The sequence below is a fragment of the Apium graveolens genome, chromosome 10, assembly GCF_009905375.1.
Source record: "Apium graveolens cultivar Ventura chromosome 10, ASM990537v1, whole genome shotgun sequence".
Lineage (NCBI taxonomy): Eukaryota > Viridiplantae > Streptophyta > Magnoliopsida > Apiales > Apiaceae > Apium > Apium graveolens.
Window position 1 is genome coordinate 238035272 of NC_133656.1, and position 17358 is coordinate 238052629.

The 17358-nt window shown below is 32.3% G+C and overlaps 1 protein-coding gene across 2 annotated transcripts; it reads right to left on the minus strand.

The window, feature by feature from the left end:
• Positions 1-402: 402 nt before the first annotated feature.
• Positions 403-11273, minus strand: LOC141692589 (uncharacterized). Of its 2 annotated transcripts, XM_074497480.1 has the most exons (12): positions 11050-11272; positions 10306-10416; positions 9938-10024; positions 9353-9406; positions 7735-7880; positions 7475-7625; positions 7258-7395; positions 3638-3709; positions 3478-3551; positions 3242-3383; positions 2052-2130; positions 403-946 (listed from the first exon to the last, which is right to left on the minus strand). In XM_074497480.1, exons 1-12 carry the CDS (start codon positions 11197-11199, stop codon positions 849-851), a joined length of 1302 nt encoding a protein of 433 aa, XP_074353581.1. In that variant the 5' UTR covers positions 11200-11272; the 3' UTR covers positions 403-848. The 2 variants fall into 2 exon arrangements, 1 of the variants encoding a protein (XP_074353581.1); XR_012562847.1 differs by lacking the exon at positions 403-946 and having other exon boundaries at positions 3242-3372; positions 11050-11273.
• Positions 11274-17358: the final 6085 nt, after the last annotated feature.

Below are 17358 nucleotides of genomic sequence, written 5' to 3' on the forward strand. Positions count from 1 at the left end.
CAATGGTCCTCTAAAAAAATACATTGGACTATATCTTTACTCCAATGCCTGTGATTAGAAGAAATCGCATTCGTCGAATATTGGATTAGGACAGTCTTTACTCCAATGATGATCTTTGATATCGCAGGGTTCATCACATATAGAACAAGTCATTGCCATTGGCATCATCTTCTGCGGTCTATTAGGGCAGCCAAATTGCGAGTGATTGGTATTGCATTCACAGATCATGCAATATTGTATATACGTTTCGACAACAATTTGCAGCGCAATCCCCAGAAAAATAATGTAAAGGAAAGCAGTATTAGGTTTAACTCGTTATTTATAACAATAATCATCACGTACCACTTTTCATTTACAACCTTTGTTTCGTGAGAACAAAACAAAGGTTGTAAATAGCAAATATAGAAGATAAAATATCATCCACATTTCATTTATTAAATCCTCTCTCCCTATTACAGAGATGAAGGATCAGAACTTGTGCTGTTCACGGGTCTCAACTACGGCATTAAACAAACAAGAAAATGACATAGTAGCAATAGGGGTTCAAATGATTTCTTATTGAGATCCCCTTATTGCTCAACAACGTTCCGAATTTTTCTTTGCTAAGGTATTTCTGGATCACTATTCCTTGAATCAGCTGATGTTGATTCTAATGACACTGCCCCATTTTCTGAGTTCGTTCACTTAACCATCTTATTGTCTACATGGATGACCAAATACCCTAACAAATACAGACTGAAATATCTATTCTACATAAACATCGCTATGAGATTTAAAATGTAGCTGAAGGCTGTCTGAAACACCAAAATATACATCACGAAAAATTACTCAATGAAATAAATGTTCCTTCATTCCAAGCTTTTAAGAAGCCTAAACAATCCAGCTGCCTCCCTTATCCTCGAGAACTCTATGCAAAAGGCTTGTACCTCTATGAAAAGGTCATGAACTGCAACAAATAGAAACTGGATTAGTAACTAATGATGAAGCCGCTATTATTTGGATGAAATAGCTCCATTTCCTCCAGCCCATTCACCATTCTCAATTTATCATCATATTTTAGGTGCTTCTCATATTTAACTTCAGACATCTGCTTAATTATACTTCCTATACGTCCTAAGTAAGTTCTTTATGCATTCAAGACTTCGAGTTTTATAACATGGAATAAACATACAAAAGTAACTGCATTTCATATATGAATAATGAGAAGTTCGTGTTCGTGATTAGAGTATGAAACAGTTCCCAACTACTTGCAAGTTCTTTTAATGACATAATCAAACTAGCTTGTCCATAGCAGGGTCAAAAAGTGAATTTCCCTGGGCATCCTTCATTTATTAATTCTATTGATCACGTGAAATGTTAAAATGATGCAATGAATTTCACTTGACCCTAAAACCAAACCATTAATAATTATATGCATAAATATAACTATATGCATAAATACTGAATTTATGCACATTTCAAACACCATAAAAAAATAACAAAATTACATATTACTAGTCTTATATCTTGCTTTGTACTGGCTGTCATGAGTTCAAATCAACTCACTTAATGATAGTTAAAACCAAGGCTAGTTTAGTGCACATTAAGCAGTAATCAGTGTATACAGTACACTGACATTTTTTCAACGACTTTCCTTCCTCCCATTATAATCCTTATGTCCTTATACTTCAATTCAATATAAATCCGGAAAGCTTCATGTCAAAATTTGACTAGTGGACATGAAGGGGGCATTTAGCAATTTGGTGATCCGGAATGAGAACTTCATTCCCATTAAATGGGTAAAGCATTTCCTACTTACCCCTTAAGATACCATATCATTCCCATTCCCATTAACCCCATTCCCATACCCCTCATTCCCATTCCCGCTTCCCATTCAACTAACGATCCAAACGCCCCCTAAATTTTCATAATTATACTACACCTTTAAGCCCACACTCATTTATTTGGCTTCCATCTATAGGACTACGATTTATTCAAGCCTTCTGCTTGCATGTACTGTACAAACATTCATAACATTGACAGAACACATACTAAATTGTATGATTTCTCACCATTGATAATTTTATTGCGTATCAGGCTCTGCAAGAAAACACAGACAAGCCTCACAAGTCTGTTCTGCATGTACTTGTCCTGAAAAGGAAGAGAAGTTGACTAATTTGTTAGGCTGGAAGAATCAGCACAAGCAGAGAGAGTGAGTGGCCAACATGATGATGTAATTGTTAATATTCAAATATTAAAAGCGTTGATATAGAAACATGCAAGATAAATTTGGAAATGGGATGAAAACTCCAGGCTAACAAGAGGGGAAATAGACAGGCCGATAACAATATGAAGCAAAGAGTAGTCAGTCATCCTTAGAAATATGCATGTAGAGATCTTAACTCGTTATCCAGTATACACGGAATACAATGATATTGATAAGTATAAAAGGTACAGTTTTATTAAAGCAAAATCAAATATTACCAATGTCCGTTTATAAGAAGAAATGAGTAACAAAGAATATTTTTAGACAATTAAAGAAGTAGATGGAATTATTTATAGTTTGCGATCCATACAAATTCACTCTTCTGCAACTGAGATATTCTTGGGGAGTTTCGTGGTTATAAATTCCCATTTTTTATCTTTTCTTTGTTTTATTCCATAATATTAGGTAAGATAAGAGAGACTAAAACCTAATAAAAAAACACTTGCAAGTGCAAAAAAAATATAGTGTTGTACATAACATAAAGGTTTTTCCACGGTTTCAGCCCAATAAATTAGGTTGCAAATAAGCTTGTCAACAGATGGTTGAGTCAACTTCAAAAGCAGTACCTTAATCAACTGAAAGATGCAGTCATTTTAAATAAAATATGAAAAACATAAACCAGTGCATATGTCTCGACTACAAAAAATTACATTTGTAAGCTATTTTACCTAATCCCTCCCAACATTTCATTGAGATCATGGAGGACCAAAACACAAGGTCTATGTCCCGACCTACTTGAACAAATATATCCTAATTATAATTCTCCAGGCAATACAATGAAGTCTTCACCTCAATGTAGAATATTTGTCAGAAGAGGATATAGGTTTTTAGTAAGTTGTGGAGACTTCTATATGTTTGAGTGGCTAGCTGAAGTTTAAGATTCTGCGTAGATTAAGCCAACTCTAAATGTCCTACCAAGAGCTATAATTACACAACACAGAGCAAGACAGCGATATCAGATAAATAGAAGCCCATCAATTAAATTTATGAAATCACCTTGATGTTCTCACAGGATGATATACAATTAGTTATGTACATGTGTACAAATTCAGTTGGGAGTTCAACAGATGTAGTTAGTCTGTTGACAACTTCCATTGAATGAAGGCTCATGTCCATGTTGACGAGAACTGTGAAGTACCTTAATCAATTGGAAAATGTAGTTAACAACTGATTTTGAAGTACACAACATTCCATTAAGAGAGTTATATGTAATAATTGGATGCGGAACATACTCTGCAATTTCAGCTGAATGCATCAGCCTAATGAGAACTTCAACTGCAAGCAAAGGGTTATTCTCCACCAATTCCTGTTAGCAAAAATAGTAGGCCTGTATAAACCTAGGAACATCAATATTTAGTATGGAAAAATGACCACAGATAGATCAATACATACCGGTAACTTTTTTGGTGTCAACCCAGAGTGATATACAAGCTTTGGATCGTTACCCAACTCACGCATAATTCGCTGCAGTGTATTAAGAAAAAGATATTAGACGCCAAACCAGGCTGCTTCCTGCTCTTTTAGAACTAATCATCGAAGGGCTGATAACAATACAATAATCCACAATATATCTGGCAGAGTTTCAGGAAAGTTGTTTTAGAATTAAATTTATAGAGGAAGAATCAACACGAAAACTAAAAGTCCATGTTTTCTCATACTGTTAATCTGTTATTGTGCTTCACAACCATTGTTGTCACGGCGCTCGTTTGAGAAATACGACTGGAGAGCTCGACTTGCGAATTGTCGACTAGTCGGTCAACTTGATCGACTAGTCGGGCGACTTGGTCGACTAGTGCAAAATTCAATCAAAATTTAAAATGAAAAAAACTTTAAAAAATTCTAAAAACCTACTTAACATCAACAACAATCAACATGTTAATTTCAGCTTATATATCTTTATGCGGGTGTGTTTATGTATAAATTGATTAAAACTGAATATATATGACTACATGTACTATCATCTTGTTAATATATATTTATAGTCAACTTATCTATGTGAGTGTGTAAAAGGCAAAAAAGATATATTTGTGTTCAACATATCTATTTTGTGATTGATATACATATAAGTATGGGAATGTTCTAATTTTGTTGTGGAAAACCACGTATATTAACATATATATTATTATATATTATTTAATTAATTATTATTAATTTGTCCAACTACTCAGCGACTAGTCTACGACTATTTGACTAGTCGACAAGCTGAACCTTTACCGACTCGACTCGACTTATCGACATGACAACCATATTCACAACCATAAATATCATGTAGAAGTTATGTCATTCGATATCTTGTATAAGTTTTCTTATGATGACGAAGTCATTAACATGAAAGAAGAGTGAAAATTTTGCATCTTGTTCGATTATATTGATATTTTTAATTAAATTTTGATCTGGTAACTTCCTAGTCAAGGATAACTTTAGGACTCCCAAATTCCTCGCGACATTAAAGGGCCTCCACGATGAATCTCTTATAGTGCTACCATTATAAAAAGTAGTTGGTCACCCGTGCTAACCACAAGTCTGCTTTAATTTCTCTTTAATAAATAAATTCTACCAAATAATGGTTTTAATAACTCTATATGTAATAGAGTTAACTCTATTAGTATGATTGCATAAATCATAGTTATTATAATTTATATAAAATCAAATGATTATATATTACGATACTGATGCAAATTCAAGGAGGTATGGGAAAATATATTGAAGAAGAAGGTTCCAGAAATATTTAATTAAGTTCATTGTAAGGGGTCCTAAAGTCTTAAATTAGTCAAAGAAGTCTTAAATTAGTCAAACTATGTAAAATAATATAATTATTTATATATAGCTATATATATATAATTACTAGCCTATGACCCGTGCGATGCACAGGCTGATTATAATATTTGTAATTTTATTATTTTATGAAAAATAAATTATATATACAATAAATTATATATTATTAAAATTAATGAAACTAAAATATTTAAGTATAATTTTGTATGTATTATATTACCGAAGAATTCAAAATAAATCTTAAAAAGTCCTATAATTTTGTATGTAAATTATATTATTTTGATATATTATAATTTGAATTACTAAAATTAATTTTGGAAGTGTTTGATTTACTACAAAAGAGGTAAAAAAGAAGTTGAGTGCGATTAGAAATTATGTTGAATAATGATTTATAGAGTTTGTAGTTATATTGAATACATGATTTAATTTTTTAAATTATATTATACTACTTATTTAAAATTTATTTTGTAAGGTGTTAACATACTTTTTTGGAAGGCGTTAACCAACCGATCAAACGAAACAATGTTTCGCTTATAATAGTATAGTATAGATATCAATTTACATAGTGCGCTTTTTTTTACAAAAGCCCGCGCTTCGCTTTGCGCTTTTCGCTTAAGCTACAGGAGACCCCTCGCGCTTCGCTGCACTTTTTGCCTTTAATAACACTGCTCTTGGGAGTTTAAAAGTCCCCTGAATTAAATATCTTGAATGTTATCTAGCTAGAATGTTCCAAAGAAAGCTAAAAATTCTTGTACTCAGTTTTTTTGAGGCAGAGTTGAATGAATTAAGGTTTTTTTATTTCTTAGGTGTGAGACCTAAGCATTCTAGGTGTGAGGCCTAGCTAATTCTCCTTTTCTCTCATATTTCAGTTATCTTCTCTCATTTATACAATCTATTTAGTCTCTGAATTGTTCAGTGTTAATCTTAAGCGCTGAGATATAAAGATCCTGCATCAGATACTATATAGACTTGAGCAATAATAGTAATGTGAACAACTACCTATATTTATACATTAATCGAATTATTGTGCAATGATATTATATATAATTATAAGTTGAGCATGTGATGTCTACGACCCTGTGAGCAATGTTGATGCTCCCGCGAGCAATGCATATGTTTATTCTAGTTTGATTTTAGAAGTCCGTCCGATAGCCATCTTTTGTCCAAATTTCGTAAAACTTTTGAATCACTGTTACCGTTACCTATAGGATCTTCACATACAAAATGACTGCTCGGATAAAACTGATGGCAAGTAATCTCTTACGTCTCTATTACATGCTATACATTGTATATTCTTCGATATCTAGACACTTTAATTTTTGCATCGCACCTTTCGGGAAATGGCATTAGGTGTTTGAGGGATCCAAGTGACTTACTTTTTACAATTACATACTTTACCTTATGACAATCTAGTTCATAATATAACATAAGGCCGATAACAACTTGCTTATAAAAAATAAAAAAGGTGCATGCATGACTGTTTACTATCTTATCCTCTTAATTTTAAGTTATGAATTTGACATGTGCAAGTGTACATGATTTAGAAGTAGTAGACAATGTACTATTATATAGAGTTACATTTATGTCACTCGCACCTAGGATCCATGCCATGACTTGCTCCAAATGCACAAGCGAATATTTATCTCTAAATAAGGATAACCTACCAGACTATGGGGCAAGTTCCTATGTCATGCTGAATGTTCCTAACCACCTCCCACCCCTCGACAAGGATAATTTTCCGGAATACAGAGTGGGACTCCCAAAGCGTATTGGCAAAATCACCTCTTAATTCCCCAATGAGGACAACCCATTGTAATACGGAATCAGGTCTTCAATTACAATAGTTTAATGTCTTCAAATCATATTTCCGTAACTACAGCAATTAACATAATGCAAGGGGGCTTGGCACGCCAAAACCTCCAACTCCGCCTATTGGCGCACCAAAAGAAAACTATGTCTCTAAAGTAGTTAATCAAATACGCAGCATCGTTGCAAATTATGTATGTAAGACCTGCCTAATAGATCCTTCGAGATTTACGTGTACTGTGTGTATTACATAGTTATTTAAATAAGTATGTATTTATTATGTCTTTCAATGTGGATGTGCAGACAAATCATAATTCCTAGATAATATTTTGATGACGCAATAAGTAGGATCAGAAAAACAATGAAGCATTAAAATTTGACTACTTTTTCGGTGCATATGCAGGTTGCGCATGTGTGAAGCAAGAGAGAACCTCTTGCTGAGCAGGGGCAAGTGGCCCCTTCAAAGCTTTTGCAATTAAATCACGTACAGCTGCCCCTTTGCTGGTATCCGCACACATTCCACTGTCCCATAACACCTCATGATGATTCTCGGGGTTAAGCCAAACTAGCTGCAAGAACACAAGGGTGAGGTCAGTTACTCAGTAAAGTAGATTAACTTTACAAACCTATTTGTGACCAAAGTCTCACTTCATCATACTGTACTGGCAGCCTCGGTGGAAGAGGCCTAATCCACTGAGGACCTAATCCTTGGAATGACAAATTTTTTAGCAACCCAGTCACCGTCTCATCTCTATCCCCAGCCCCAATTTTGGGCTTCACTCCAGGCTGCAGGTCAAACCTGAAATGTAACATAATATTGAAATGAGTAACATTCAATCAGAATTTAATTAGATAGACACAAGCAATTAATTAGTGACAAACTAATTGACAGTTAGAACTAGTCATACTCGGACGATTCAACATCACAACCACTAGGTATATCAGGGTCTGTCAGCACATTTTTGACACAAGTGTTCTTGAATAAGCACTGATATTGTCCTGGATGAACTTTATCAAAAAACTGCTGCTGCAACTGCTCGCGTGGTGGGAAAGGCTGGAATCAGAAAAAAAAAAGTGTGATTAGATTATTATTTTGTAAGGTAAACTAATTGAACGCCCTTTTAACTTTCCAGACAACAGCGTCATAGGTTTGTGATTTTTTTGCAGGTCAACTATGTGACCTAGAACCATGAACCAGACGTGACATACTCATTATTAATGAAACATCCTACGAAAAAAATAAAATACACAAAAAAAATGTGATCAAATCTTAAGTATGCACTTTGAACCAAATGGCTTCAGGAATGTAGCAGTCTACTTGAACTGTATAAGATTAGCCTCCTTCGTTTTTATTATGAGAAACTAAGTCTTGTATTCTTTGTCATGACATGACTCCTATCCCAGTCTAAAATTATTTCACAAAACACTAATATGAATCAACAGATTCATTCCCCTGTAATTTTATATCCTAGACGTGTGCTTCATATAATCTACTCCTGTCATGAGACTGATATCCTCTTGTAAAAGTGGACTGCCGAGAGTAGAATCAAGATTAACTCGCCTACTGCAACGACAAGTCAAAATTCAATACGCTGGTCGCTCGCCACAAATGTAATTTTGATATTTTACAGAAATGAAACTGGCCAAATAGTTTCATACCTAATTCTGAACATGTGACAATTTCAGGCCCGTTTATTAGCATGTGCAAGATCGATATATAAATACATATTTATATACACACACACACACAATATATATATATATGCATTTGATGTAATCATAATTTTAGCAAATAAAATACTTGACTTCTCAATATTTTTCTATTGTATTTCATTATTAAGACTGATGCTTATACTTTTAGAGACATATTTCCAATAACTAGTACTTGCAAGATATTACCTACAAATATGAAGTTAACCAATTTTATATATATATATATATATATATATATCTGTGTGTGTGTGTAATGAATCTATTGTTAAATTGAAAAGTAATTCATTCACTAATATCTGAATACAACTTAAAGAAGTGTCCTACGAAGACAAGCATACTGCCATTATTAAATCACACTAACATATAGAGAAACTAACAAAACTTAAAAAAGATCAAAACTTTATAAAAAGAAATCAGAGAAGCATATAAAATAAAATACTGTGAAGAACAATTAGGATTGAGCCGGCACTGGACACTTTCTATATAGTGTGGTAGAGTGACCATAATGCATGGGTATCTTGGAGAATTATAGGAGCACAACTCTAAACTTAAATTCATCACAAGTTTGAAGCTGATTCTAGTATGGTACGCTAAGGAGTCTTTCTGTAATTCCATCATAATAATATCCACGACTCTTCGGCAATAAAAATAATAGTTGGAGAGTTCAAATTTATGATGTTTATAGGAATCCGTTAAAAGCACCTAAATTTTGAATGTTCAGAAGCATTCAGAAAAATAGATGTAACAGACTTAAGGTAATATGTTCTTGAGCCAGATTCTGTTCAAGCACACTACACATCTAACACAACTTACGTGTGAATCAACATCAAAACCTTTCATGAACTCCGCTGCAGATTGCTTGAGAACCTGAATAGATAAGATGTAAATGATGAAAAATTAGTCAGGATTCATAAAAGTTATGACATTTAGGACTCGTGAGAACAACAAAATTGTGGAAAACCATAAATCAGTGGTTGTCTTTTACTACTGATAACATAACTAAACGAGATAAGATGGTTTGAAAACTTAAACAATGTCACATATATGAGATAAGTTTTGCTCATTTATCCAAAAATCATATGCATAGAGAAAACTCTAGCCAATCACCAACATCACTCCATATGAAAGATATTAGTATTACTTGGTCAATTTTGCTACTAATAACCTTCTTTTTTTAAATAACCCTAAGCTAGCAAAATATCGTTCATTCGTTTTTTTTCCTGATTGATTTAATTTAGCAACCAGCTAGTTGCAGAATGTCGTGCATGGTTTTAAAGGAGAACTCGTTGATTCTTTTTAAAAGATAATTAATTTTCATAGAGGACAACTAGAACTTCGACTTGTAAAAAAATACAAAAATAGAATAAGAAAGATAACTAGAAGGAAGGAAATGAAAACCTCTTTATTACTTGTAGACCTAGATGACTCTAACAACTGAAGTATAAATGCCCTCTCAAACTTCTCGGCATCTTGATCACTTGCTGCCTGCAAATGACCAGGAAATATTAGAACAAAGATTAGTAACATGATGCAGATTTTCCTGCATCATTCTAGCGAATTATTCTCATTAAAAACAAATCAATTCTTATGAGAATGCTCCAGTAATTACTATTAAACAAATAATTATGTTAGATCATCCCTCGGGATATTTACATTATGTATATGTCATCTCTTAAACATAAGGCATTTGAAAATCATAACTAATTCTTAGTCAGAGCAAATATTTTAAGTGTTTTGGCAAAATAAGGTCGTACATATTCACTTACATCTACAAGCAAAGAAATGAAAGGATTTGACGAAGAATTTTGGGAGGAATAAGCCTGACATAGTATAGCATACGCAACCAAGCGCTGAGAAGATCTGAGCATTTGCTTATCCTGCAGATATACAAAAATGATAATTTAGCAGTATTACTAAATTTCTGTACCAGACATTTTCACACAATCAGCATTTATAAACATTAGTTTTGCCCAATAACATTTCAAATAACCGAATAAAGAACAAATCTATAAAAAAATTATCGAAACAGTCAATGCACTATCAAAAAACATACAAATCCATAAATCTTCAACAATTAAACTCTAAACAGCTAAATTTCAGTAAAATCAAGCAGAACTAGCTCCAATCTAATAATCTCTTCACCATAAATCACACATTCATGTTATACATAGAGAGAGGGAGGCAGAGGGAGAGGGAGGGAGAGAGGAGTGAGGGGGATAGAGGAAACAGGAGGGAGAGAGAGGGGGGAACACGAGAGAGATAGAGAGAGGAAACAGGAGAGAGAGAGAGGATGAGGAGACATGAGAGAGATAGAGAGAGAGAGAGGAAACAGGAGAGAGAGAGAGAGAGAGAGAGAGAGAGAGGAAACAGGAGAGAGAGAGAGAGAGGATGAGGAGACATGAGAGAGAGAGAGAATGAGGAAACATAGAGAGAGAGAGAGTAGAGAGAGAGAGAGCGGGAGGGGAGGGAGGGGGGAGAGAGAGAGAGAGAGAGAGGGGGGGAGAGATTGCCTCTAAGAGGATAACGAGCGAAGAGCAGAGTCTAAAGTGGAGAGACGTCGGAAAACTGGAGAGAAACTCAGCGGCGATTTCATCAAACGACCGTTGTTCGCCGGAATTGAGTAGAGAGTAAAGCGACTTGGACTGTTCGAACGAGATCATTTTCGATTAGTGATTTTGATGCTCACTTCTCTACTGTGCTCTGTGTGTATCTGCTGCGTGTGTCTAGACGGTGATTGATGTATATGTATGTGGGTATACAATATGTCTGGTCCCACAAAATGAACATGCGTGGCCAAATTAAATAACTAATTAAATACTAACTAATTATTTATTGAGAAACAGAGGGGGGTTTTGTAAATTAAAAAAATGTTTAATGAAAAAGAATTGGTCTTCATATGAAAACACTAGGTAAAAAAGAATATAAAAAACAAGATTCTTCATGATAAAAAATAATATAATTTGATTAAAAAAAATATTTAAGTTGGATTATTTACCGGTGAAGTCCTACTTTTATTAAAAAAATCTTGGACAAACAAATTCGGGAAAACTATTTTGATAAGCGGCGCGATTATAAATTAGGGTTCGTAACAAGTGTTGCTTGACCTAGGCCAGTTTCCCAAACGCGGCCCAAAATTTTTATTTTGGACGATGATCCTAAGTGTCCGATTTTATTTAAAATGAGATTTCGCATGTGATGCTAGAATCCTTATTCGACAAGGCCCATTTTAAAAACAGCTCGTAATTTTAGTTTTAGGCGATAATCGGTTTTACTTAAATCGAGATTTTAAAAAAGGATTAAACATTTTTGTGTCATATTAATCATAATTATTTATTTTGTATCAAAAGTTATCATACGAGATCTTGTGTATTGTATTAATGCAGATATGATGGCATGTTTATGTTGTCCTCTTCGTATACAACATAAGAAGGTGTACAATCAATATGAAAAATATCCTCATCATACACAACAAATGAAGTTGTACCGTGAATATAAATTACTGTAACTTTATCCGATTATCAAAGTTAGACGCTCGGTTAGCATAATAATCCGTGCGAGACACGGGTCATAGTCTAAAATTTTTTATGCATCATGCAGTTATAATATTTGTAGAATAACTTAAACAATATCCGTATATAGGCTCTTCAGTCAAATTTTGAAGAAATGGAGATAAAATTTATCTCCAACAAGCTCCATATCTCCCTCTATAACATTAGGAGTTTCGAATGTTTCCTCACTTTTAGGATTGAATATTCCCTCAACTATTATTATATTATATTTTTCTTACCCGTTATTTTATATTTAATGAATGAATATAAACAGGGTAGTAAGTGTACGTTTAAAACGAAACGATTAAACTTCTGTAGAATGCTGTTAGTATTTTGCAAATAAAAAGTTACAAATTAACATATATGTTGAATACAGAGTTGGCCAATATTTTTAATTTTATTTAAATAAACTATATTACTGCTCTATATTATTACTGAGTTAAATATTAACTTACAATTAACTTATTCAATTTAAAAATATAAAAAATGCATAACTAAAGTCAGAATTACTTGCAATCATAATATATAATAATGTAAAATTTAAATTATTGTTAATATTAAAGTTGATTTTAATGAAAAATATTAGCTTTTGAAATTCAACGTATGTATGAGAAATATGTTAGTTTTTTTATTTACACTACTGTTAACAAAATAAGATTAAGTTATATGTCTGTGTGTGTGTTGGCATGTAAATTATTGTATGTTACATGTCTTAGTAAATTATGATGGTTTCAATTATTTATATAATAAATATCTGATTTATGTACATGTATAATCATTATTAACATCTACTGAGATAACTGATTACTTAAATAACATGCATTTATAATTATTCAAACATTAAAATTATGTAAAAAATAAATTGCTATAATTTATATATGGTATCACTAACAAACAATCCATATCTATTTTTTACGCAACCGGGTATCAATCACGGTTGTAACATAAAAATGAATTATATATTTTTAAAACTTATTATTGATATTCATGATTTTTTTCAAGAATTCGAAAAAAAATTATATTTATATCGTTATTTAAACCCTTTTTAAGTTTCTTTCATTACGACTCTAATATTTCTTCATATAATAATTTGATAACATTTTATACTATTCTTCTAAAATTAAAAAAAATTAGTTCGATAAAGTTTAATAAATATTAGTTGTATGGTTAATTCCTTCAAATTATTTAACAATATATGTTTTTTTCCTTAAATAATATAAAATGCATTGAATCAAATGCTACAATGTAGTATAGATATAACTTTTATTTGAATAATTCAAAATATTAAAAATAATTCAAAATATTAAAAATAATTCAAAATATTTGTACAATATTATCTTGATCAATGAATATTGTTGATCTAAAATTTTTTTTTTTAAAAAGTTAGTTTTTTTAAAGTGAAAAATGAAAAATAAATCAAAATATTTGTACAATATTATCTTGATCAATGGATATTGTTGATCTAAAAGAATTCTTTTTAAAAAATTAGTTTTTTTAAGTGAAAAATAAAAAATAAATCGATTTAATATATAATCGTAGTTTTAACAAATCTAGTGAGATCTCATTTCAAATTTCAAATATTCTTAAAATTGGGACAAATCCCAAAAATAATAATGTGTTACTAGTGAAGTTAGTAATTTTAATATAAATAATCAATTGACTTGATCATATAAAAACCTCAAACACATTAATTTATATTAACATAAGATATTAAAAAAATTCACATTATTATTAAGATATTCTCGCCGAGCTTCTACTTTAAATTTACTAAACGTAGAATGTGACGATATTTTTCGGCCGGGTCATGAAGTCAAATTTCGAGTATTTTTGAATAATGGGTCAAGTTCTAAAATGCATTGACTCATTATAATTCTAACTTATATAAATATGTAATAGCAATATAGATTATTTATATATAAGCGATTCTATATTCAATATTTTTTTAAAAATTATATATGTATATTTTAATTACTTTTTATAATAAAAAATATGTTAAAAATATATGAGATATATTTTCAAATTAAAAAATGATTAATAAATAATATAATAATCCATTTATGTACTATGCCTAATTTTATATCTGGAATTCAATTTTTTTAAATTAATTATACAAATATTCAACTAACTATTCTTTTTTTGCGGAGTTCAAGTAAGTATCTTTAAAGTTAAATAAAATATTCATTTAGCACACTTACATATTATGTGTATGATAAAAACCACATGTGACAATATAGTATAGTGGTAAGAGGTTGTATAGTTGAATGAAATAACTTGAGTTCGATTCACTCAAATAGAGGTAATTTAGTCTTTCAATGAGATTTTTTAATCTCGTGGAATTATACTCTTGTTCTCCTATTATATATAGAAGAGATTAAATCAATTTATGTTGTAAAGTAACCTAGGCAACCTTTTATCATATTTACTAGATACGGAATATAGTAGCATTATCTTATGTTGATATATAATAATAAGATGACCACATAAAAACAATTTATATCTGATTTCTTATTATCTCTAAGAGTTTCTCCAAAAGCGGTGCCAAAATAGGGGATAAAATGCTCGCAAGTGTTGGCTCAGTTAATTAAAAAGTGGATAACTATTCTCTCGATTACATGTTCGAATTTATGATTGTACTTGTTGAGTCAGAATTTGTCGTTTAAATGCGGTTTCCTTCATTTACGTGATTTGCAGGCTATTGCATGAGTCCGTAGGATTTACCTGATACGCATCCGAAAGATAACGGATGCGGGTTATCTAAGATAAAAAAAATGTGATAAAATTTATATTGTATGACACTTTAGGATGCCTCCTCTCCGTCGAAAGTACAAAAAATGCCTTAGGGGTAAATAGAAGTTGGCAACACTTGACACCCCTCTAAAAAAATCATCAAAGCATTTGATTTCAAAGTATGTAATACTTGTAACTAATAAATTATACGGTTCTTTTGTGGTGTGCTCATGGGCTTATACTAAGCACAAAATTCTATAAATTTAGTTTATTTTGATTGACTTAGAGCAACTCCAACATGATAGCTATTTCGAATCTTAAAGTCCAATATAAGGAATATGGAGAAAAAACTACTCCAACAGTATCATGTCGATTCCTTAAATCACTAGGATCTACTGAGATTTTCTTCCAATTCCTTATCTTTAACTAACCTCTCTCCTCTTCTAATTCTTATTTTATACTATATATTTGAAAGAAACACTTCCTTTTTCTTCACTTTATGTAATAATGATACTTTTAAATGATAAAATATTGTATAAGGAATGAATACACAGAATGTTGTTGGAGGTGAGAATAGCTATTGATATCTTAAGTTACTAAGACCCAGTATCTTATATTAAATTTAGGGAATGAACTAACAAACTGTTGGAAATGCTCTTATACTTATTTATAATGGTGGACCCCTTGCATTCACAACAACTACACCAATCAAAATGCATCAAAATTATGAATTTTAGTGTTTAGTATGTGTTCATGGGCACACTAGACAAACCCTAAATTATATCCAGTTTTGTTGTTCATTTTTTGGGACCATGTAGTCACCATTTACGAGATGCTAACTATTGGACTAAATAGTGGCAACAGCCAAGTACGAAATGGATGGAGGAAAAATTAAAAAAATATATAATTATCTTCTGTTGTGTTAAACATGTTTGGCATCACTAGTTCTGTCCACGAACCGAGCTGTTTGCGAACAAGCTCGAGTCCGGCTCGGTAAGAGCTTGAGTTCGGCTCGGTAAGTGCTCGGTTCGACTCGGTTCATTAAGAACTCGTGCTCGAGCTCGAACACGAAAATCCGTTCGGTAAGAAAAACGAGCTCGAGCCGAGTTTTTTGTATGTTCGGCTCGGGCTCGAACTCGGCTCGAACTCGTTCCGGTCGAGCACGGCTCGATAAAACTCGAAAAAAATACAAAATTTTCAAAATATTTTTACAATATACAACCATTTATGTGAGATAGATACATAGATATACAGCTAGGGAGATGTAGACCATATTAGAATCTTCGAATTATCACTTGAACTTTGGTTACCTTGCATCAAAATCCATATTACCCATATGTACACTTACAACTCAAAACTGACAAGTACAATTATGCAAAAACCAAACATACTCAATAAACTATAATACTTTTAATCGATTTTAAATCACACAACTTCAAATATACAGCCAGAGTCCCAGAGAGATGCATACCATACAATTCCATCCGCTTCAAACAAATTGTCGGAATTAAAAACACACCCCATCAAGCAAATAGATAACAACAAATGTGTTGGATGTCAAGTTCCTTTTGTGTGTATTCAATACATGGTGTATATGTGTTTGTCCGTGTATTTTTGATTGAAAATTTAGTGTTTGGAGGAGAAATTGATAATGAGAGAGGTGGGGAGACAAAGATAAGGATTGAGGGGGATGAACATAATTTAGGTTTAGTTTTTTTAATAATTTGGTTTGGGCTTAAATCTGGGCCGGGTTTCAATAGTTGGTGCGGGTCATAAAATGGTATTATTTTTATTTGTTAACGGGCTGCTCGTTTACAGCTCGAGTTCGGCTCGTATTTGTTGGCGAACAAGCTTGTGTTCGGCTCGTAGGTTAACGATCTCGAACTCGAACACGTTTTTTTGTTCGATAAGAAAGGTCGGCTCGGCTCGGTTCGTCAGAAAAAATGAAAACTGAACCCGTTTACATCAAAACTCGGCTCGGCTCGGTTCGTGAACAGCCTCAGGCATCACTAAATTGTGACTTTACTGGAGATGCTATAATCTCAAAGTACCATAACTTTTATAGGAACTCGTTCAACAAATTATCGTTGCGGGGAGCCTTTTTGGGCCCTAATTTAAAAAATAGGCATTTTGGCTAATTAAGTTTGAAAACGAGGCACTTTGAAGAGTGTGTTTACGAGTAATTTAAAGTCAAATTAAACAAAAATATGCATTATAACCCACTCAGAGCATAATTTGGGTCTCAGAATGATTTAAATGTACGAAATCTTGTCCCGTCATTAAAGAATATGAAAATTATTTATCAAGCAAATTTTCACCATAGTGTATGACATAAAAAGTTTGACAAGTCTGTAGGAGCAACGTAACATCAAAATAATGAAATCCGTTTACATGAGCATTTGATAATATGAAATCTTTAATCGAATAGGGCACCAAGGCAGCTTTCAAATGTGTCTTCGGGGCCGATTGACCCTTTACGGGCTTACCTATGAGATGTCAATATTCTCATACAACTAAAAATACTATGATTAAAATCTCCCGAAG